The 23,398-nt window shown below is 56.1% G+C and overlaps 3 protein-coding genes across 8 annotated transcripts; 2 read left to right on the top strand and 1 right to left on the bottom strand.

The window, feature by feature from the left end:
* The first annotated feature begins 126 nt into the window (after positions 1–126).
* On the top strand, positions 127–6,141 carry Muc1 (mucin 1, cell surface associated). Its single transcript, XM_006976338.4, has 7 exons — positions 127–1,802; positions 2,487–3,946; positions 4,046–4,098; positions 4,215–4,348; positions 4,452–4,573; positions 4,649–4,798; positions 5,789–6,141. Exons 1-7 carry the CDS (start codon positions 1,745–1,747, stop codon positions 5,861–5,863), a joined length of 2,052 nt encoding a protein of 683 aa, XP_006976400.3. The 5' UTR covers positions 127–1,744; the 3' UTR covers positions 5,864–6,141.
* Positions 6,142–6,980: 839 nt separating this feature from the next.
* Positions 6,981–19,193, bottom strand: Trim46 (tripartite motif containing 46). 6 transcript variants are annotated; one of them, XM_006976335.4, is made up of 10 exons: positions 19,026–19,181; positions 17,454–17,715; positions 16,896–17,239; positions 15,406–15,549; positions 15,199–15,294; positions 12,480–12,733; positions 12,088–12,209; positions 10,805–11,107; positions 9,492–9,789; positions 6,981–8,098 (listed from the first exon to the last, which is right to left on the bottom strand). In XM_006976335.4, exons 1-10 carry the CDS (start codon positions 19,086–19,088, stop codon positions 7,705–7,707), a joined length of 2,280 nt encoding a protein of 759 aa, XP_006976397.1. In that variant the 5' UTR covers positions 19,089–19,181; the 3' UTR covers positions 6,981–7,704. The 6 variants fall into 6 exon arrangements, with proteins under 6 accessions (XP_006976397.1, XP_015850700.3, XP_042135296.1 ...); XM_015995214.3 differs by lacking the exon at positions 19,026–19,181 and adding an exon at positions 18,431–18,568; XM_042279362.2 differs by lacking the exon at positions 19,026–19,181 and adding an exon at positions 17,983–18,339.
* Positions 19,194–19,546: 353 nt separating this feature from the next.
* Positions 19,547–22,915, top strand: Krtcap2 (keratinocyte associated protein 2). Its single transcript, XM_006976333.4, is given in 6 exon segments — positions 19,547–19,812; positions 19,814–19,832; positions 20,139–20,293; positions 20,438–20,501; positions 22,470–22,536; positions 22,763–22,915. Coding segments are annotated over 6 exon segments (588 nt in total). The 5' UTR covers positions 19,547–19,650; the 3' UTR covers positions 22,884–22,915.
* The last annotated feature ends 483 nt before the right edge of the window (positions 22,916–23,398 follow it).

A 23,398-nucleotide genomic window follows, 5' to 3' on the forward strand; every position in this document is an offset into this window, starting at 1 on the left:
AAGGCCACTTTCCGACGCCGAAGCAGTGCGCGCGCTTGCTCTTTAAATACTCAGACTGAGAGGCGCGGAGCTATTACCATGGTGACCCGTGTCCCAGCAACCGAATTGAATGGCTGTTGCCTAGCAATCCCAGGAGTTGGGGTTTGGTGCCGCCCACCTAAATACTTGTGGGCAGACTGACGTAGGGCGTCCCCACTCCGCCCGGAGCCGGCCCCACTAAGTCGCTCAGAGGCGCGACACACGGCGGGAGCGTGGGTTCCACGCCTCCCTTCATGCACCTCTGAAATGTTTCTGAAGTATTAGCTTCCGGTTTGCATTCGTTGGGACTAAGAACTGTTTGTCTACTATAGTTGTAACTGCTCCTGTGGGTTTACTCTGCAACCTACACCTGCAGGATCTGGCCTGGAACCCTCACCCCAGTCCGAATGCTGCTGTGAACCCAAAGCCCTCCCGGTCCCCAGCTATTTCTGCCCTTCAGAATATCTCCCTAAATATACACACATGGGTTTGCCCTGCACCACGTGCCTGTCCGCCCCAAATATCGTTCCTCTCCCAAATACAGCTCTGTGCTCCCAAATTCCATAGTCGCCCCAACCTACTCTCTGCCTCCTAAATACCTAGCTGACTGTAGATAACCTGTCACCCCCCCCCACATTCCGATGTCCTCACACAATTTAATGCCCCCTTCCACGAACCTTGGGGCCCCGCCCACTTAGCATTATTCAACCCCCCCACACACACACACCATCCCCAGAAGTCTGAGTAACCCAAGTACTACTGATCCTTGCTCCTCCACCGCACTGTGCATTCCTTCCTATCTGTCCTAGGCATTGATTCCTTTCGTCAAGGCCCAACCAACTTCCTAAAATCTCAGTCTCAACTTGGACTGTGCGATCGAACCTCCCCACAGGGTCTCAACTCCTCGGCCACTCGGCCGTGTGGGTCGGCCGCGCGACGCCCCCGGTGACCACTAGAGGGCAGGCGTTCCTGGCCAGAAGGACCGGCCAGCCTGCCACTCAAAGTGGAAACTGGGGTAGGAAGGACCTTAGGCTTCGGTAGAGCCCAAGTTTCGTCCTTTTTAAGTGGAAATTTCCCCCACCGCCTTTCTCGGGAGCAAGCCAAAGAGGGACCCAGGCTACTGGAAAGTCTGGCAGGGGCGGAGACTGTGGTTTTCAGAGTACAGGGAGCGGTTAGAAGGGTGGGGCTATTCCGGGAAGTGGGGGCGGGGGAGCCTCCAACTAGTGACCTGTCCACTATTATCCAGCCCCCTTGTGTCCTCTCAACCTATGGAAAGCGGTTTCAAGGACCTTCAGAGAGAATAGGGAAAGGGACTGGGGCACCTAGGGATGGGCTTTCCTGGGCTCGCCGTCCAGGGCCTTTCTGCGCTCCACTTCCTCGCCTTGGCTGTTGCTCTGGGGCTAAAACCAGAGCCAGGGGGCCCCAGGTTTCCTTCACGTACACGCCTGGGGAGGTCAAGGAGTGGTTGGTGAAAGGGGGAGGCCAGTTGGAGAATAAACAGGTTGTCATAAGGTTGAGTGATTGGAGCAAGTACCCTACCCAGGAATGGCTGGGGAGGAGGAGGAAAAGCTAGGGGAGGGGGCGGGGTTTTGCTACCTGTCACCTGCTCTAGCTGTGCCTAGGGCGGGAGGGGTACTGGTATAAAGCAGCAGGCACCAGCGCTCCACCGCACACACGCAGCACCCGAGTCCGTTTCTGCCCCTTTTCCCGCCCGTTCACTGCCACCATGACTCCAGGCATCCGGGCTCCTTTCTTCCTGATGCTGCTTCTAGCAATTGTACCAGGTGAGGGGCACCCGGTGGGGGGGGGGGCGGCACTGTTCAGGTGGCACTCCTCACCCTTCGGGGGCTTTGGCTTACTGGTAGATGGCACCACAAGAGCCATAAGTGGCAGACGAGGGTGAGCCAGTAGGTGCCAGAGCGAAAGAGGCGAAGGACGGAAACTGAGAAGAGCTGACCCCCAGGAGAGTGGGCACCACAGTAGGCGAATGTTCTGATGCTTGTGGGGAGTCGAGAGGGTGGGCTGAGTCAGGAGGGGTAACTCGGTACTGGAAGAATGGGGCCATGTGCAGTGGTTAGGTCAAGGCCAGCCTGGGCTACAGTGTGAGTCCTTGTCTCAAAAATAAGTAGTGGAGGAATGGGTGACCCAGAAGCCGAGGTGAGTCTGTCAGGGAGGGAGGGGTAGCGACGGAGGTTGTCAGCAAGGAAGAAGGTCGACCAGGGGCTGCCTGACGCTAAACTGACCCCCCTTCCTTCTGGGGTTACTTTGGTTTCGGAGTTTATATTTTTCTCCTTGTTCCGATTCTATTCACCAACCCAGAGTTTTTACAATTTCTGGCTCTAGCCAGAGCCAAAAAATCATACAGGTTACCCAAAGCAACCTAGTGTCCACCTCTGTTGAGAGCTGTGGGAGCAGAAAAGGTCTGCTCCCCACCTTCACCTCTGGTTCAGGCTTTCTTGCCCTTCCAGATAAACACAGAGTCGCCTTATCTATGGACAACACGAGTTTCCCAACCTCGACGACCATGCCAGCCTCTGCCACAGCCACCAGCTCTACAGTGGACTCGGCCACCACGCTGGTCCACACTGGTTCCTCAGCCCCGGCCACCAGCTCTACAGTGGAGTCATCCACCACTCCGGTCCACCCTGGTGCCTCTGCCCCGGCCACCAGCTCTACAGTGGAGTCATCCACCACTCCGGTCCACACTGGTGCCTCAGCCCCGGCCACCAGCTCTACAGTGGAGTCATCCACCCCTCCGGTCCACCCTGGTGCCTCAGCTCCAGCCACCAGCTCTACAGTGGAGTCATCCACCACCAAGTCCACCACTCCCATCCACACTGGTGCCTCAGCCCCGGCCACAAGCTCTACAGTGGACTCGGCCACCCCTCCGGTCCACCCTGGTGCCTCAGCGCCAGCCTCCAGCTCTACAGTGGAGTCATCCACCCCTCCGGGCCACCCTGGTTCCTCAGCCCCGGCCACCAGCTCTACAGTGGAGTCATCCACCCCTCCGGGCCACCCTGGTGCCTCTGCCCCGGCCTCCAGCTCTACAGTGGACTCGGCCACCACTCCAGTTCACCCTGGTTCCTCAGCCCCGGCCACCAGCTCTACAGTGGACTCGGCCACCCCTCCAGTCCACACTGGTGCCTCAGCGCCAGCCACCAGCTCTACGGTGGAGTCATCCACCACCAAGTCCACCACTCCCATCCACACTGGTGCCTCAGCCCCGGCCACCAGCTCTACAGTGGAGTCATCTACCACTCCGGTCCACCCTGGTGCCTCTGCCCCGGCCTCCAGCTCTACAGTGGACTCGGCCACCACTCCCGTCCACCCTGGTTCATCCATCCAAACCACCAAGACTACATCAGGCTCAGCTACCACTCCAATCCACAATGACTCCTTGGTCCCAACGACCAGCTCTACATTGGGCTCAGTCACCAGTCCAGCCCACAGTAGTGCCTCCTCTACGACTAATAGCTCTGAATCAGACTTGGCCACCACTCCAGTGTACAGTGGCACCTCTGTCTCTACTACCAAGGCTACTTCAGTCCACGTCACCCCAGTCCACAATGGCTCCTCGGTGCCAACTACCAGCTCTGTGTTGGGCTCACTCACCACTCCAATCCACAATAACACCTCTACAATGGCTACTACAACTCCAGGTGGCAATGGTGCTCAATCTTCAGGCCCAAGCCAGCCCCCCGCGACTCCCACCACCCTCGCCACCTCCAGGAACGGCACCATTACCTATAGTACTTACTACAGCACGGTGCTTTTCCCTACCTCCTCCAGTGATAGTTCTCCCCAGGTGTCTGTTGGGGTCTCTTTCTTCTTCCTGTCTTTCCACATTTGGAACCAACAGTTTAATTCCTCCCTGGAAGATCCCAGCTCCAACTACTACCAAGAACTGAAGAGGAACATTTCTGGATTGGTGGGTATCAGCCTGGCCTCTGTCATGCTCTTCTGAAGGCGCTCTTCAGGACGGCATGAATGTTTGGCATCAAACCTGAGTCTTCTCCTCTTGCCCCAGTTTCTGCAGATTTTTAACCAAGATTTTCTGGGGATCTCTACCATCCAGTTCAGGTACAGTCTGGCTGTGACTCAGGGTGGGATGGACACTCGTGACTTTGCAATGTGGGGGGAGATGCTGAGCCATAAGCAGATAACCTCTGGCTGAGCTGCCCATTTCCTGTGACCAGATCAGGCTCGGTGGCGGTAGAATCGACTGTGATTTTCCGGGAGGGTGCTGTCAGTGCCTCTGAGGTGAAGTCGCAGCTTTTACAGCATGAAAAGGAGGCAGGAGACTATAATCTGGCTATTTCGAAAGTCAATGGTGAGACGATATCCCCAACTCCAGCGCCTGCTAACCTGTGGTGGTGGCAGGGTCGAGCCCACCTCCTTTGGGGGACTTCCCTGACCACTCTTGTTCCTTTCAGTGAATGAGATGCAGTTCCCGCCTTCTGCCCAGTCTTGGCCCGGCGTACCAGGCTGGGGTATTGCCCTGCTGGTGCTGGTCTGTATCTTGGTTGCTCTGGCCATTATCTATCTCATTGCACTGGTAAGTCTCAGGCCTTCACCAATGTGCCCTGGTGGGTGGGAACCCATGGGCCAGCGTAACCTCCTGTCTCCTCAGGCAGTGTGTCAGTGCCGCCGAAAGAACTATGGGCATCTGGACATCTTTCCCACCCAGGACACCTACCATCCTATGAGTGAATATCCCACCTACCACACTCATGGACGCTATGTACCGCCTGGCAGTACCAAACGTAACCCCTACGAGGAGGTAAATCTGGGGCCCACAGGTTGGGGCAAGGGCCCTGGCTGGGTGAGGGTTTCTGGAGAGGTACTTGGGAAACCCAAGGTACTTCAGAGAGGTGAGCAGGGAAGGGCCTGGCGAGGTGGGGGAGGGAGGTAGAGCTCCGGGGGTCAGATCTTAGGGGACTACAGAAGAAAGGAAGCGTCCGTACTAACAAAGCCTTGCCGTCTACCGCTGCTGACTCAACTCTGAACTGTACCAGAGTGTGCTCATTAGGATGCCCCGAGGTGAAGTGAGGGGATAGATTACTGTGTCCAGGGGAGCCCTGCCTGAAGGAGGAGTGAGCGTCCACGTCCCGCTCACCTCCTAGGGGTTGGGGAGTAGGTACAGGACAGCTGCCCTGGGGTGGGAGAGCTCTGGGGGAAGAGAAGTCTCCTCTAGCAAGAGGAGTGTGCAGAGGGCTCCTGGGAGTTTAGGAGAGCAAGGGCCCCTCCCTCTTCCCTCTCTACAGGATCTAGTAAATAATTACTGTGGCCACCTGAGCCTGAAAGGCCAGAGGGTAGGAAAGAGACAAGAACTTCCTTTTCTTGCCTCACTTTCCACCTCCTAGGGATCTACACACACACACACACACACACACACACACACACACACACACAGAGAGAGAAAGAGAGAGAGAGACAGAGACAGAGACAGAGAGAGACAGAGAGAGAGAGACAGAGAGAGAGAGAGAGAGAGAGAGAGAGAGAGAGAGAGAGAGAGAGGCCTTTGGGCCAGAGGGTACAGAGATAAAAGGAGAAAAGGACTGGAGGGGCCTACAAGAGGAGCTGAGGGGAGGGAGCGAGCAGAGCGAGCAGTGGAGTTGTGTGTTTACAGTCACCTGGCCGCGCTGAGGCCCAGCAGCTGCACACTCTGAATTAACTCCTTGAGAGCTTGCCAGGCCCGTAGCCTGGGGTGCCCTCCGGGGGTTCTGCCTGATAGACTCTGTCACCCTGAATTTATTTTCCCTCCACTCAGGTTTCTGCAGGTAACGGGGGCAGCAGCCTGTCTTACAGCAACCCGGCAGTGGCAACCACATCCGCCAACTTGTAGGGGCAAGTCACCAGCTCAGGGGGCGGCTGCGGCGGCCATCTGCTCCCCGTTTTCACTGCCAGACCCCTGCGCTCTGACCTGGGCTGGTGAGCCAGAGTTCTGGTGGGCAGCTCACAGCCTTCCTGAGACTCGGGCGAGTGTCTCAACCATCTTAGTCTGGTGAAGCCCAGCCCCGCCCCGGGGGATACCAGCGGTGGGTCTCAGAAGGACTGGCCTAGAAACCCTGGAGATGGGGACAGAAACCCAAGCATGGCTGAATAAAAGGTGGCGCCCAGTTAGTTCTGCCAACTGTGATTCTTCATCGGCAGCTCATGATCAGAGGGGCCAGCACATGTCTGTGGGGGGCCTGGAAGGGATCTTTGGATGAAGACTCCTGAAGGCGAGGAGGCAGGGAGGGGCGGGTACACTTGAAAAAAAAAGGGGGGGGGGATACAAGGAAGAGGTGACCCAGAGACAGAGGCCTGAGAAAGAACCCAGAAATCACCTCCCTCCCATGCCCGCCGGCCCTGAAGGAAGGAGGAAACGAAACCTAGGCAGGCTCCAGTGGACCTGCCCCTGACCTGGCCTCAGCCCGCACCAGTGACTGTCTCTTCTGGACCAGCCCATGCCCCTCTCCGGCTGGCACGGTGCCTCTAAGGCAGCTCTATTCTTAGTTGTCCAGGTGTGAAGCAAATCCTTGGGCTACAGATAACAGTGGAAGAGTCAACACAGCCATGATAAGCCAGGGCTGGGACAGATCCGGGTGCCACTGGCACCAGGTCCTGGCCTTCTGCCATCCCGCCCGCCACTGCCGCCGCCGCCTCTGGGTGGGCTCTCTGGCACCCTGGGAATGAGGAAGTGGTTCCAGTCCCCTGGCCCCTTTGAGCCCAGACGCCATGCCCTCAGCCACATCCCAGCTGGGGCCATAGCTGTGGTCCGGATGCCCAAGTTGGGCGTGACACTAGCAGCCAGCGCTGCACCTCCCTGGCGGTGAGGGTCAGCTGGGGGCCTGGGTCCTAGGTGTAGCAGGAGGCTGTGCCCACCTAACGTAGGGACCTCCATCCCGTGGGTACCATTATCACGCCGACCGGACCGGAAACGACCAGGAATGGTCACACTCCGGGAAAACAGCAGTGTGCCTGGTGTCACAGTTTATTGTTTATAAACCATGAAAAGTACAGCTGTTACTCAGCACAGGCCTAGCCATGCCCACTGCAAGGAGGCAGCAGCAGGCACCAGAGGCCTAGCTTGGCCCAACCCAGTAGGGACACCAGCCTCAGCCGGGTTCCCAAGGGAGACTTGGCACATTGGCATGGGTGCAGGATAGGTAAAGCATGCGAGACAAGAAGAGAGACACAAGGGGCATGCGGCTGGGGGGGTATAGGGACCCAAATAAAATGGTGGGTTCTCCTCCCTCTCACTGGGGAGGCTCAGAGCCTGGCTGCCAAGGCATCAATGGAGCAGGGAGCTTGGCAAGGCAAAGGGCAGAGCTGTCAATCACACCCACTGTTCCAGGCGCCCTCCCTCCCAATAAGCCTCGGGAGCACAGGACAGGGATGGGAGAGGGGCTTTCTATGCCTTGGTTAAGATGCCAAGGGCAGGGCCTGGGGCAGAGACTTGGTGGGCCTGGGGGCCTAGGCCAAGAGGTAACACAGAGAATGGAGGACACCCAGAAGGAAGCGGGGCGGGGGAGGGGGGGCGGGAGCCCCTTAGTCAAGGGAAGCCCTGGGAAGACATGGCTGGCGGGTACAAGGAAGGACCACAGTTAGGAAAAGTCTTGGGGGAGAAGCTGCTGCGTGAACAACCCGCTGCCTGGAGGCCTGGGGAGCAGAGCGTAGGTCTGGAGAGGGGGCCCGGCGGGCTCAGTCCAGCTTGGCGAAGCCCCCGATGGTGACTTTCCTCTCAGGCTTGGTGCCCACGGGCTCTTGCAGCTGTACAGCGCCACCACCAATGAAGCAGAAGGCAGGGCACACGGGCCCCGAGCAGTCCAGGGGGCACTCGAGGAGCCCACGGAAGGACACGGCATCCAGGAAGGAAACTCGCCCCCGCTCATAGTCCAAGCAGATGCCCAGGCGGGGCGGCAGGGGCACTGTGCAGCTGGCTGCCGGGCCGTCCCGCCCTGTCAGCCCTGCATTTGAACTTGCTCCGGAACCCAGCAGGATCTTGCCCATGCCAATGGTGAGGAAAGCAAAGGGTGGCAACGCTTCCACTGTGGCATCTTCAGCACCGCTGTCGTGCCCGCTGTCTGGGTCGTATCTGTAGGGGTGGGAATCGGGAAGGAGGATGTTGGGAGGCAGAGAAAGGGAATTGGGGGGAGGGATCGGGGAGCTGAAATGTCGGAAGGATGGAATGTCGGCGAACAAGAGGTTGCAGGTATTAAGGTGAACACATGTTGAGGCAAGGGTTACAGTGTAAGGCTCGAGGCTTCAGTGTGTGTAAGAAAGAAGTAAGGAGGGGCTGGAGAGATGGCTCAGAGGTTAAGAGCACTGACTGCTCTTCCAGGGGTCCTGAGTTCAATTCCCAGCACCCACATGGTGGCTCACAACCATCTCTAATGAGATCTGGTGCCCTCTTCTGGCCTGCAGGCACACATGCAGACAGAGCACTGTATACATAATAAATAAATAAATAAATAAATCTTTAAAAAAAAAAAAAAAAAAGAAGAAGAAGAAGTAAGGAGCCGGGCAGTGGTGGCGCACGCCTTTAATCCCAGCACTCGGGAGGCAGAGCCAGGTGTATCTCTGTGAGTTCGAGGCCAGCCTGGGCTACAGAGTGAGATCCAGGACAGGCTCCAAAACTGCACAGAGAAACCCTGTCTCGAAAAACCAAAACCAACCAAACAAACAAGGAAGTGAGGGAAGGAAAGTACGTGAGAAAGGTGTTATGGGGAAGGAGAGATGGGCGACATTGAACTGTGGGGCTTGTCAGGATGGAAGGTGCTGAGGAAAACGGTGCCGGGGAATCAGTGTTGACAGGTGGGGATGCTGGAAGGATGGCAGCACAGAGGTTAAGATGTGGGGCGGGGCGGGGCGGGGGCCGGCGGGCGGGGGCAGAGCGAGGGCGTTGGGAAGACGGCGTTGGCAGACAGATGAAGATGGATCCGTGTCAGGAAGCTAGAGGGACACAGGAACGGGGACAACAGAACTCCAAAGGGAGAAGGCACTTTGAAGAAATGGGATGTTGAAGGAGGGAGGACTCGGGAGAGGGGGTTCGGGAGGGAAACGTGGGAAGATATATTAATGAGGCAATGGAGGTAAAGAGGGCTGTGGAGGTATGTTTAGGGGAAGAACTTTGAGAGGTTGAGAAAGAGGGAGGGGAAGGAGGTCTGGGAGAGACCACTTTCCATGGAGAGGAAGTGCTGGGGGAAAGGACCTGGGCGCTTAGGAGGTATACTGGTCCTGAGTGACAGACGGAAGAGGTGATGATGGGCTCTGCCTTCTCTCAACGCTTTCCCCAACCATACACTCTCAAAACCTGTCCTCACAGACCCTTCTGCGGAGCCCACATCTCTCCCATCCAAAAGCCTCCCCCACCTCAGCACCTCAGTCTGTGTTCCCTACACCACCACCCCTGCCGACCCCAGGTCCTTTCCCAGGGCTTCATCCCCTTCCGCCCCACCCCCACCCCGCCCCTTGCAGAAGGGCCTGACCTGGGGCTGATCACATCCGGGGCACCCTGGAAGCTTTCCTGAAGCTTGCTCTCCAGCCCGACGCCCACCTTGACCAAGTAGGAGGCAGGGTCTACTGCGCAGGCCCAGTAGCTGCGGCCCTGCGTCACAGCCACGTCCCCCAGGACCACGTCCACACTCAGGTGGCAGCCTGTGAGCAGGCGCTCGGCAGCCAGCAGCAAGGGAAGGCCCGGGATGCTCCGCACCGCTCGCTGGTCCTTGCTGATAGCTAGCCGCTCTCGGCTCGCACCCCAGCGGCCATCAAGGAAGAAGTGCAGGACTAGAAGCGGGAGGAGGTTAAGACAGAAGGAAGGGTTTCAGGGACACACATTGGCGCGCCGGGGGTCGTGGGGTGTCAGCACAAACACCGGGAACAAGTTGTCAAGTCACCGGGAACTGGGAGGGGCGTGGGGAACTGAGGTAGGGACACAGGGAAGAAAGGGGCATCCCAAGTAGGCACGGGACCCCAGGAGGAGCTCAGGGATGGCCAGTGGGCAGAGAGAAGACTGTCCCATCTCCAGCTGACTCGGTGTTTCTGCAAGCCATTTTCCATGGTCGGCCCCGCGGACCATCTCCACTGTCGTCCCGTTCCATCTGGCCACATTCCCAACACCACTGACCTGGACCTTCCCTCCCATGCTCTGGTACTCAGACCTGACCCCTGTGCCCAACCTTGTCTCTTCTGCCCTCTACCAAGTGGTGAGCACACTCGGCAAGCCACTTCTAACACTGACTAAGCCCTCATGACGAGTCAGAAGCTAAGTCTTTACATGTGCTATCTTATACTGTGCTAATTAGCAAGCCACTCTATTATTATTATTATTATTGATATTTTGGTTTTTCGAGACAGGGTTTCTCTGTGTAGCTTTGGAGCCTGTCCTGGAACTCGCTCTGTAGCCCAGGCTGGCCTCGAACTCACAGAGATCCGCCTGCCTCTGCCTCCCGAGTGCTGGGATCAAAGGCGTGCGCCACCACCGCCCGGCTATTAAGTATTATTATTATTACCTCTGTGGAAGAGGATTCTGAAGTTCAGAGAAGGAAAAAAATCGTGACTAAGGACACACAGGAGCCAAGGAGCCCAGGTGGGCTTTGAACCCAGGCAGTTTAGCTAGCTCCAGAGGAAATGAGTGTAACCCACGCGTTAAACTGTACAAATCATATAAATCAAATTCCGTGCACTTGCTTTTCCTGTGCCCATTGGGAATCAGCTGAGCACCTGGGCCATCCCAGACCCTCCACATGAACGTCTAAGTTCGCCACATGAAGCACCCCCCCCTCCCCGTCCGTCTACTCACCGGGGGCCGGAGGTGTGTGCAGGTGCACGTCTTCACTGTACTCTCCGTAGCCCGCCTTATTGCAGCCCCGGACCCGCAGCACGTACACAGAGCCCGTGTCAGGGTTCTCGAGGAGGGCGCTGGTGCCCCTCACCTCCTCCCGCCGCTGCCAGCGTGCAGGGCCTGGCTGGGCAGGGACATCTGTGCGCCGGAACTCAACAGTGTAATGCCAGGCGGGTGGTGAGTGGGGCGGCAGCCGCCAGCACAGGAAGATCTGGTCATAGGCGAAGGTGCGCTGGGTGTCGATGACGGGAGCCTCGGGCACTGTTGGGAGAGAGAGAAGGGGTCAGTCGGGGTCTGGCCGTCGGCCTGGCGTGGAGAGTGGGGCAGGCAGGAGAGAGGAAGCAGCGGGAGCCGGGGGGTGAGTGTAGGTGAGGGAGCTGGGTGGGCAGGACAGGGCCCAGAGGAGAAAGAAGTGGGCGGATGCTGGACGGGGCGGGGGCAGGAGCCTGGACTCTGGTTCTAGTTTGCCACCAGCCTACTTTGGCCTGCAGTCAGCCCCTCTCCCTCTCCGGGCTTCAGGTTTCTCTTCGGTCAAAAGACAGCACCAGACCAACTGAGTTCTGGGGGCCCTCACGGCTTAGAGTCTTTGAGTTAAGAGGAGCCCCAGAAGGGGGCGGGAAAGGCCACTGGAACCCAGGCAAGAGAGCCCTGAGCAGGGAGGGATGCAGAAGGGTTGCGAGAGAGGTTCCGGGGTCAGCAAGACGGAAAATAGGAAGGCAGCAGAGGGGAGCAAGCTGGCTAGCGGGGCGGGGCATGTAGGTCAAGAGGAAGAGAGTCAAAGTCCAGAGGGCGAGGGTCAAGAGAACAAAAGGTCGGAAGGACCAGGATGATGCAATAATAGCCTGGACAAGGCAGAAGAGACAGGGCGCTTGCCAGGTGGGAGGCCCAGGAATTCAGAGTGCATTAGGAGAGAAGGAAGCAATAATGTGGGTGGCCAAGCTGTGTGGGAGCACAAGGTGGGGGTGTAGGGAGGGGGCCCGGCGGGCGGCAGGGCCCCCAGGGCAGGGCTGCTGACTTGCCTGGGGTGTTCCGGAGCACAGTCCGCGGTGGCCACAGCCTACAAAGAGAGAGGGAGAAGCAGCGCTGAGCGCGGTAGGACGGTGTGGCAGGGGGCGCTGGCCAGGCCAGGCAGGAGGCCAGGAGGTCCCTGGTGGGCACTGCCCCCCGGGTCCGCTGCTAGGGGGTGGGGTGGGGGAAGGGAAGAAGGCTCTGGTCGGACACGGGCCTGGCTAACTCCTTACCTCTCAGGAAGTTAAGCTCCGTCAGCAGCTTCATCTCGCGCCCCACGTCCAGCTGGCAATGGCGGAAGGAGGAGCTGGCAGCTGGCCGGAATGTCTGGAGGGCCTCAGTGGCTCGGGCAATCCTAGAACGGGACGGACCAGGGTCAGGCACTGCCAGGCGGGCAGCCACCCCTCCTCGGGAATCCTGCCCTGGCTATCTCTGGTGCCCCGCTTTCTGCTCCAAGTCTCTCTACCTCGCTCTTCAGAAGAAGTTTGCATCGGCCTGACCGCGTGAAAATTCTCGGGGCTCCAGCTCCCCACCTGGGTCTTCTGGCTACCGTCCTGGGCACTAGCTGCACCCACGATGCCCACTTCCCCGGAGGCTGCGCCCCTGGGCCACTGCCCCTCGGTACCTGTGATGTAACTGTTTGGCTGCTTGCACAAAGCAAGGCTGGTCCGTTTCCTTAAGGACTTCCTGGGCATAACCCACCAAACCCGAGCCGTCCAGCAGGCTCTGGTGCTCGTGGATCTGGGCGCCGAGCCGGGATAATCGCTCCTGCTGGCACTCGTCGATGGCCTGAAGCAGAGAGGCTCGCTTCTCCTCCAGCACAGCCCCCAGGCCCCGAACCAGCTGTGACACCTCCTCCTTCGCCTGCTGACCGCTCACCTGTCCAAGGAGCGACACCCAAGCCATGAATGATTTAGCTATCTTCCTGGAGGCAGTGCTTACACCCGGGTGCCACACCGGTGGTACTACCTGAGGGGATCTGGGGGAATTTAACCTATCCATCTCGATCGGGCCAGGGTCATGGCTGGCCAGGCACCTACACCACAGATGTGGTCACCTTCTGACCATTAGTGCTAACTTTCCTGGATGCTCACATCATAATTTCCTGGATGCTCACATCCTACGCTCTGGAGAGGCCCCTTCTATTTCCTAGGTTTTTGGCTTGAGCTAGAAAACCAAATTAATGCAGGAGAAAAGTACAAAAGTCATATTAATTTGGTACCTACTTGGGTGCCTTTTAAAAACATATTTTTACTATTTTATGTATACAAGTGTTTTGCCTGTATGTACACCAAGTATGTGCCTGGTACCTGTGGAGACCAGAAGAGGGCATCAGATACGCTGGAACTACAGGTAGTTGTGAGCCACCACGTCAGTGGGGGAACTGAATCTGAGTTCTCTGGAAGAATAGCCAGTGTTCCTAACCACTGGACCGTCTTCCCAGCCTTTACTTGGAGATCTCTATAAGAGACAGGGTTTCATGTAGCCCCGGTTGGCCTTGAATGTTCTGTGTACTGGAGAGAGATCCCCCTGCTTCAATTTCCCCAGTCCTGGGGTCACAGTGTAAGCCACCATGACCATCTTAATTCTTTTTTTTTTTTTTTTTTAAGAATAATTCATGGGGCTGGAGAGATGGCTCAATGGTTAAGAGCACTGTCTGCTCTTCCAGAGGTCCTGAGTTCAGTTCCCAGCATCCACATGGTGGCTTACAACCATCCATAATTCGATCTGGTGCCCTCCTCTGGCCTGTATGCATTCATGTAGACAGAATACTGTATACATAATAAATAAATAAAAATATTTTTTAAAAAAAAAAAAGAAGAAGAATTCATGCCTGATGGTGGTGGCGCACACCTTTAATCCTAGTACTCAGGAGGCAGAGGCAGGTGGATCTCTGAGGCCAGGCTGGTCTACAGAGTAGTTCTAGGACAGCCAGGGCTACACAGGAAAACCCTGTCTGGAAAAGCCAAAATAATAAAAATAAAAATTAATGAATTAATAAATAATATTAGTTAATAATTCAGGTGCTAGAGAGGTGGCTCAGTGGTTAGGAGCAGGTATTCCTCCTTCAGAGGACCCGGGTTCAATTCCTAGCATCTATGTAAGGTGGCTGAGCCCCCATAACTAGAGATCCAGGAGATCCAGTGCCTTGGACTCCATGGGCACCCCACACACACACGTGGCATACACTCACAGAGACACACGTGATTATATTTTTTTAAATTGAAAAGAACAATGCAGTTACATTTTTAACTTAAATTTTTTTAATTTAAATTTTCCAGTTTTATTTTATGATTGTGGTGATTTGGGGCCTTCCCTGTGTATTAATGCAGTGGGCATACCCAGTCTTTCAACATAATTTTTATTAAAAAATATTTATGTGTGTGTGTGTGTGTGTGCCTGTGCGAGTGTATGTGCACCACATGTGTGCAGAAGCCCTTGAAGGCCAGAAGAAGGTATCAGATCTCCTGGAGCTGGGGTTCTAGGTTCATAAACTGCCATGTGGGTGCTGGGAACCGAACCTGGGTCGTCTGCAAGAACAGTAAGTATTCTTAACCGCTGGGTCATCTCTCCAGCCCTCTTTGCCCTTTGTGATGGAGACGCACATGCCCATCACTGAACTTCATGGTCAACTCCAGAGCAATGCACTTGTGAAGAAATGATATGCTAAATGGAGCTCTGGGCTGGCTTAGTCACGTCGCTAAGAGACAAATGGGGAAAGGCTAAAACTGGTGGAAGGTGCAAGCTGCTTTAAATAGTTGGTTATCTGGGTACACTGCGGCCTCAGTACCAGTGTCTGGCAAACAGGATTGGTTGGCCTTAGTGCGTGAGGGAGATCCTTCTCTGAAAAACCCTTCTACCTTGATGCCTGTCAGAAAATACAGCAAACAGCCCTTTCTGAGACTATAGCTCCTCCAGTGATTGAAACTCCAAGTCACCATTATACGGATTGGCCATATTTTGCCTTAGCTCTTTCATACTCTTAATCTCTTAATTCTCCATGATTGCTCTAATGTCCACTTTGGAATTACACTAGCTATGGCACACTGGTGGCCATGCCGTCCTTATCGCCCATTCCACCTCAGCTAACTCAGACACCCCTCGCTGCAGGGTTGCGTCCACGCTAGGCTCAACGTCCGTGCATCTGAGCTCCTTAGTCCCCAGGGTAGCCCTCCTACTCAGCTTACAGCCTAAGCCAGGGCACTGGTGTTCTTGCCAATGAAGTTTAACCAGAGCCTCTACCCACACACATCCTCCTCTAGTGGGCTCTGAACTTGCAACAAGGCAATTGGAGCATGCCCGTGCAAGCGGGATCCAAGGCACACGTCCACACCCTTCCTCACCTCAGTGTGCCTGATGGTCTCTTCCAGCTCACAGATCTGGGTCTGTACCGTGTCCTGGTTTCCCAGGATGTACGCCAGGCTCTTTGTCAGCTTATCCTAAGGGCAAAGAAAAGAGGTGGGCATCATCCTGACTCTGCAGAGGCAAGTGATTAGTAGGTGTGTGCTGGTGTGTGTTGGCACTGGGGCTGAGGAAGCAGGGGTCTTTACCTTGAGGGCCTGATAGGCACTGAGTACTGGAGTGATCTTGTGCCCACTGTGGGTGCGCCGTACCCTGCAGAGTTGGCACACCAGCCGTTGGCATGTCTTGCAATAGTGGGTCACCTCTTCCTTGTGGTCCGGACACATGAGACCCTAGGGGTAAAAGGATAGTGGAACAGTCAGCCGATGGTGCATGTCAGGGCTCCCAGCAATCGGCTGCCCTGGATGAGAGGGGAGTGGAAATAGTGGTGGTGCTCCATAGTGCCATCTGGTGGTGAATACTGGCATGAACACGCTTCTGAACTGTCCAAGCAAGGTCCATTTCAGAGCTTTCCTCCCGTCATCTACTTCACACAGATAAGTGTATGGTAGTAACAACAACCATGGTCATTAATATAACCCTGCAGTTCATCTCTGCTCGGGGCTGTACCCAGTTTCTAGAACAGCAGCATCCTGCATATAAACAACTTTTTTTTTTTTTTTTTTTTTTTTTTTTTTTTTTTTTGAGACAGGGTTTCTCTGTGTAACAGTCCTGGCTATCCTGGAACTCACTCTGTAGACCAGGCTGGCCTCACATTCACAGAGCTCTGCCTGCCTCTGCCTCTAGAGTGCTGGGACTAAAGGTGCGCGCCACCACTGCCTGACTATAAACAACTTTTTTGAGACAGAATTTTCCGGTGTAGCCCAGACTGGCCTTCAGTGACCAAGTCCCTTGATTCAACCTTCCAAGTGCTGGGAACTCAGGCATGTGCCGCCATGCTTGGCCAGGTAACACCTTTTGAGGCAACAACATCTCCTATGATCCTATCAACAGTTCTTTCAGTGTGGATATTGCAGAATGGATCCTCTCATCTCTCTGCTGCAGGTGAGATGAGAGACCCATAGACATTGAATCACTTGTTCAGTGAATGTTAGAGATGTGACGGTGCATGTCTGTAATTCTAGTCCTCAGGACACTGAGGCAAGGGGATCGCCATGAGTTCAAGGCTAGCGTGGGCTATATGGCAAGGCTCTGTTTAATTTTGAACTATGTGTATGTGTGTGTGTCTATGTGTGGAAATGTGCACATGAGAGCGGGTGCCTGAAGAGGCCAGAGGTGGTGTATCCCCCGGAGCTGGAATTACAGGGGCGCAAAGTGGGATTCTCTGGAAGAGCTCTTATTCACAGAGCCATCTCTCCAGCTCCAAGACCCTCTCTGTCTCTGTCTCACACACACACACACACACACACACACACACACACACACACTCACACATATACACATATACTACTCAAACACTACTCATACACACTCACACACACATACACACACACATACACATATACTACTCATACACTACTCATACACACTCACACACACGTACACACATGCTCATACACACAGACAAAAACTCAACCTGGCCCACTACTCTTTGGAAGTCCAAATGCCAGCCACCCCCGATCCCTGGTTCAGCACCACCATGCCCCTCCCACTTCAGACCCCGCGAGAACCGGCTCACCTTGGGGCGGAACGAGAGGGTGGGCAGAGTTGGCTCATGCTGGGCCTTCTGAGTGCCCCAGGGGTGGAAGAGTTTGAAGCATTCGTTGCAGAAGGCGGCTCTGCACTCTGTGCAGCCCTTGGTGGCCTCTAGTGGCGGGGGCTTGCACAGCTGGCACAGGATGGCGCCTCCCACACTCACGCTCTGTCGATACCGCTCCACCACGCGCTCTAGGGTCAGGTTTCGGAAAAGCCCCGAAAGGCCCCGCTCCCCCAGCTCCACATCGCCCTGGCAGGCTGGGCACGGGAATATGATCGTCTGGGGGTGCAAGGCACCCCGCTTCCGCCCAGGGTATGTCCCAAAGCCTGTGGAAGGACCCAGGAGGTAGAGGTGAGAATTACAGCTGACTAGGGGTGGGCGACATCTGTCCAATTAAAGAGTGGACTTGAATTGCATCAGAGCTCAGCTCTCATTAGAATCCAGGTAAGCAGTAAGCAGTTCCACCTCAGAATGACAGATGCCCCTGACCCTCTTTCAGCTTTCTGCATTCCCACCCCATCCCACAAACCCCAGCCCCACCTGACTTAAGGAGCCGGTCCAAGCGATCTGGCTTGGGGAGCGTTCTCCGAGAGAGGCGGGGGCTGCGGGTAGAAGGGGTGGAGGCAGGAGAAGTGGGCTCCGAACTGGGGTCCCCACCATGGCCTATGTACCCCTGCTGGCCCAAAACCTCCCGGGCACAGGCCTGGCACACGTTGTGGGTACAAGGCAGCACTAGCGGCTGCTTGTACATCTCTTGGCACACTGGGCACAGCAGTTCCTTCTCCATGTTCTTCATGCTTGTCTGTGGAGGGACCAGGAGGTTGTGTGAGAGCTAGGACACTTGGGCATATCTCAGCCGCTCCCTTGGCTGTCGGGAAGGGCAGCACAAGCTACCTACTGCTCTGGCCCACACACCTTCCCAGCTCTCTGTCTCCTGCCTCTGTTCCCTCTTGGGAGAGCTTAAGGCCCAACGAGAAGGTACGGTTGGAGCTCCGGCCTCCCCCAGCATCGCGCCCCACCCCCATCACTCCCGACGCAGCAGAGCTGGCGGGCGGTCCTCCTTCCTCACCTGTCTCCATCCCTCCATCTCTGGATTATTGGCCCGCTGCTGGGATTTATTTCAAGGGCACCACCCATTCTACATTTGGGTGCTGCCCCCCGCCCCTTTTTCTAGCAACCCTCAGGCGCATGACTGCTCCCCGCGGCCAGCGTGCGTGCGCTAGCTCTCCGAACCGGCTGGGCACCGGCCCGCGGCCGCCCCAGCACCCATCCTCCATTCTTCACTTCTATTTCCTCCAGTCTCCCCAAATCAACCCATTCCTCTTCGCCTCCTACACCCGAGCTCTCCACGGCCCAGTCTGGTGGAGAAACTCGGCCTGCTGCTGCAAGCCTTTGCCCCATCTGGGGGGGGGGGGAGGAGGGGGGAGCGCCCCGCCTACTTGCCCCCTCCCCACCGGAAGTATCCCTCCCCCTTTTGGTGAGGGGTCTTCAGGCTATTCCCCACCCCCACACCTCACCTTGGTCCCTCTCTTCGCAGCCATCCCGGTCAGGGGCGCAGCTGACACAAAGGAGGGAGCGACAGGGAGGGAGGGGGAAGGAAGTGGTGGGGGGGAGCAGGGTTGGCACCGCCTCTGGGAGAGACGGGCACGGGTTGCCATGGCAACCGCAGACTGCACGGCAGCTCGCAGGGGGTGGGGGTGGCAGGGTGGGGGGGTCGGGATGGGTCCAAATTGGGAACTGCACCTAGGGGCAGCTTTTTCATCACCCTCCCCGCCTCCAACCTGGCCTCGGTTTCTTGGAAAACATCCAAGCTCACACATGCCCCTTCTCATAACCCTGGTGCACTGCTGGCCGCTGCCCCAAGCCTACCCGCTGGGTCCGGGCAGCTCCTCGCTGCCTGCACCCCAGCAGACGGGAGTCTTTAGGGCACTCACCACTCGGCTGTCCCCGGGATCCCTGCACACCTGCATCTCCGCCCTTCCCGTCATTTCTGTCTTAACTAGTCCCTTCTCCACATTCCAGACTCTGCCTGGACCCCCACCTGTTCAAAGATCTGGCTTGCCCCGACCCCTCTACACCCCCTCCCTCCCCCTCGACCCCACCTTAACTCACACTGATGCGGACTAGTGCATCCATGATGGAAGTGAAGGTCTGCATATCCTCACCCTCAGCCATGGCCCTACCGTGCCCGCCCGCCCCCGGCTGCCCGATCCTGGCTGCTGCTGCGAACCCGGGGCTTAATGCAGGAGCCGGGTGGGGTGTAGGGAGGGGTGGAGAGGGCGAGATATCATTGCGCATGCTCCAGGGACCTGCCTCGAACTGCGCCCGTCGAGGTAGGGGGTGGGAAATAGTTCTTCCCACGTGGTCCTCCAAAGGCGGTCTAGGGGGTGGGTAACATGGAAGGGTATTTGGGAGAGGAACCATTTCCTTCTGTGTGAATCTTTCCTTGATCCCTAGTCATACTACTCACATGAAGCAAGATTTCAGAGGACGCATGAGCCCCTGGCTGAGAGCGCTACATTTTGGGTGGGGCATGTCTTCGGGAGAGGTTGAGGCCATCAGAGTGGGGCAGGGAGGTCTGAGGGACTTGTACTAGAGATGACATAAATAGCAAGGAAGACATAGGTGACTCTGGGCCATGGGGTCCTGACTGAAAGCCGTGGGTGCAGCTTGCGCCGAGAGGCAGCAGATGCCCTAGGTGCAGAAGGTTGGAGACCAGGCAGGGCGGTGGCCTAGAATGCTCTTCGGAGCATTGTTTCCTCCTTGCCGCCAGAGGGCGCTGCGGCCAAGACGCCCGGAGGAAGAAGTACAGCGAGTCCACGTTGGCCCCGACGCCTGCGTACAGACACCGGCGCCGGGTTTGGCTCCCCTGCTTCCCCGCCACTGGCACGGATTGGACCCACGGGCGGGCCGTGATGGGTAACCGGACCGGCGGGGTGCCCGGGCTGCTCTAAGCAGGGGTGGGCGTTGGGGTGGCCCGCTTTTCCGCCCTCCCCCGTGGCTCCGGTAAAGCTGACGTGTCCTGGTTTCCAGGGAGCTGGCGTTTCCGCGGCACAGGCGGGAACTCGGGTGTGCGGGAGGGCCCCCGGGGGTTCCTGGAGGTCACCGTGGCGTGGGAGGTGGGGGAGTGTGGCTGCAGTCCCGGGAGCGCTCGGCAGTGGTTGGCCGGCCGAACTCCGGAGCGAATCTGCCGGAAGCTTAGCCTGAATGTGTTCCCATCCCCAGTAGTCGGTACCGGAACCTCCTTGGCGCTGTCGTCCCTCCTGTCCCTGCTGCTCTTCGCGGGCATGCAGATATACAGCCGCCAGCTGGCCTCCACCGAGTGGCTCACCATCCAGGGGGGCCTGCTGGGCTCCGGCCTTTTCGTCTTCTCCCTGACTGTATCCTTCCCAAGCTGCAAAGGGGGTGGGGTGGGGACGGTGTTTGGACCGAAGATGGGTAGGGGACCGCGTGAGCTTTGCTTGTCTTCCTACTCTCCAGCGCTGCCTTGTTGCAGGAGTTTCTCCTTAATTCCCTCAACCCAGGCCTTCAATAATCTGGAGAATCTGGTCTTTGGTAAAGGTTTCCAAGCCAAGATCTTCCCTGAGAGTAAGTGAAACTCGGTAGTTGACTGAACTCTTTTAAGCTCCCCCAAACATGATGCTGAATTTCCCTGTGCTTAGATGGTAAAGGAGATAGACGATTGCTAAAACTGTCTTGAAGACAGAGGACGCTTTTGGATCCAGCATCTTGTCCAGCTCCGGGCATCGGAGCTGGAAGAGAAGCACAAAAGGAAGAAAATGAAGAAAGAAAAGGGAAAACCTGACCTGCCCCCAGGAAAGGTTTCAAGCACACAGTTAAGTTTGAGCTGATGTTTGATAGGCATCCTCAGGAGAGAAGAAAGACAGACAGGTTCACCAGGGAGTCTGGTGTGACATTGAGCCCGCCCGCGCTAGAGTTCTCTTGAGGGGATTGTAAGTCTTACTGGGATGTTACTGATATCAGGACTCCCCACCAAAGAAGACTAGAGAATCACTGTTAGAGCCCTCTCTCTTTTCCCTCTCCCTCCCTTGGTTTCTCTCTCACTCTTTTCCTCTCCTGTCCTCTGTAGCCCAGACTGGCCTTGAACTTACTATGTAGCTGAGGATGACTTTGAACCCTTGAACTGCTGACCCTCCTGCTTCCACCTCCCAAGTGCTGGGATTAGCACCACCTCATGTGGTTTATGTGGTACTGGTATGGAGCCCAGGGCTTCCAGCATGATAGGCAAGCGCTCTACCAACTGACCCTCATCTCCAGCCCTGAGGGATCAATTTTAACTCTTGTTAGATGGTTTTTTTTAGAGATCTGACGGTTTAATTATTTATGGAGAATTAAGTTCACAAAGCAAGGTCAGCATCAGGACCAAATCACGTGAGGAAAGTCACATGCTCAGAAACTTGCAGCAGTTGGAGTCTTGGGAAAGCCTCACCCAGCAACCCCAAAACCTGCTGTTGCCCACGCCTCCTTGCCCTCCCCTGGGTTTTCACAGCCCTGCTGCAGGGTTCCAGAACCTCTACCCAGCACTCTCAGAACTTCAGACTCTTAAACTTTGTTGCACATGGACCGTCTTTGCTGTGTTCTGAAAGACACCATTGTTGGGGGACAAAACCCCTGTCTGTCTTTGCCTGCTCTGCTGGCTCCAGATGGACAGACGGACCCTTTTCGCCCTGCCTGCCCCTCACCCCTCCCCAGTTCCGTCAGGCCTTAGCCCTCTGCCTAAATAACGGGGACCAGCCTTGCTCTCCAAGCCCTGCTAGTACATTTTATTTTAGTTATTAATTTACTTTTGAGACAGGATCTCACTGTGTTGCCCAGGCTGGCCTTGTCTTGAATTCCTGGGTTTTAGTGGTCCTGTACCACTGCATTCAGCTGCCTTTTGGTTTGGGTTTTTTTTGTTATGTTTTTTAGTGTGTGTGTGTGTGTGTGTGTGTGTGTGTGTGTGTGTGTGTGTGTCTGTGTGTGTGTGTGTGTCTGTGTCTGTGTGTGTGTGTCTGTGTGTGTGTGTCTGTGTGTGTGTGTGTGTGTGTGTCTGTGTGTGTGTCTGTGTGTGTGTGTGTGTGTGTGTGTGTGTGTCTGTGTGTGTGTCTGTGTGTGTGTGTGTGTGTGTGTGTGTGTCTGTGTGTGTGTGTGTGTGTGTGTGTGTGTGTGTGTGTGTGTGTGTGTTGGGGGGGAAAGGCCAGGAAGTTGGATGAGAGACGGAGCAGAGCTAGTAAAACAAAAACCAAACAAAGCTCCATTGCTGTCTTACCTCCGTGTTCTGAACAGTGTTAAGGCCTTCTGCACCCTCGACTTTTATCAGGACATGGCTTTTATTTATTTGTTTGTTTGTTTTTCGGGACAGGGTTTCTCTGTGTAGACCAGGCTGGCCTCAAACTCACAGAGATCCACCTGCCTCTGCCTCCCCAGTGCTGGGATTAAAGGCGTGCGCCACCAGGATATACCTTTTCAAGCAGTTGCCTCAGAAGGGCTCTGCATTGCCCCTGGTTGGTGTTCCTCTCTTGGACACCTGCTGAAGCTCCTGTCCTGCCTCCACAGTTCTCCTGTGCTTGCTGTTGGCCCTCTTTGCATCTGGCCTCATCCACCGAGTGTGCGTCACCACCTGGTACGTATCTGACCGTTGGGCCAGGGGTGCGGTGATGCCTTGTCTTTTGGTACCAATCCCCCGGGGTGGTGCCAGTCCCTTCCCTTCCCACCACGCACCTCTTCCCATTTTCTCTTTTTTGTCCTTCCTTGAGCTCCCAAACCTAAACCAGAATTCTCTCCCCGCAGCCGGTGTCCGCCATCTGGCGACATGCCCGTTGATGTAATGACTTCTTTTCTCCCCGCAGCTTCATCTTCTCCATGGTTGGGCTGTACTATATCAACAAGATCTCCTCCACGCTGTACCAGGCGACGGCCCCAGTCCTCACGCCAGCCAAGGTCACCGGCAAGGGCAAGAAGAGAAACTAGCCCTGAGTGACTAATAAAGTTGACTCTTTGTACTTCTGTCTGTGGGCTCTGATAAGTCGTCGGCCTCACCTGTCAGCGCCCGCGCTTGCCAGGCCGTCAGTGTCCTCTGCTCACAAGAGAGTCCGTGTGGGAGAAGCGCAGAGATGATTCCAGTCCTCACCTGTGGGGAGAGAGGCTAGAGGCGAAGAGTGTAACATGGGAAGGGCTGGCTTCCAGAACCAGAGGAGATTTGTTTTTAAAGTATTGATTTAAGTGTGTGTGTGTGTGTGTGTGTGTGTGTCTGTGTGTCTGTGTGTGTGTGTGTGTGTGTGTGTGTGTGTTGCTCTCCTCATCTGTCTGTTCTACTCTAGCGTGTAGAGTGGGCAGAGTGGCTGTGTTTACAAGGCTTCGAGGCTAATCACTAGCCCTTGCCTCTGCTCTGGTGATTTTCTCCTCCCCACCCACCCCCCACCATCCTGTGTCCGAGAGATTAGGAAATTCGTAAGTTTTCTCAGAGTGTGTCAAAGAACACCCAG

The sequence above is a fragment of the Peromyscus maniculatus genome, chromosome 6 (assembly GCF_049852395.1).
Source record: "Peromyscus maniculatus bairdii isolate BWxNUB_F1_BW_parent chromosome 6, HU_Pman_BW_mat_3.1, whole genome shotgun sequence".
NCBI lineage: Eukaryota > Metazoa > Chordata > Mammalia > Rodentia > Cricetidae > Peromyscus > Peromyscus maniculatus.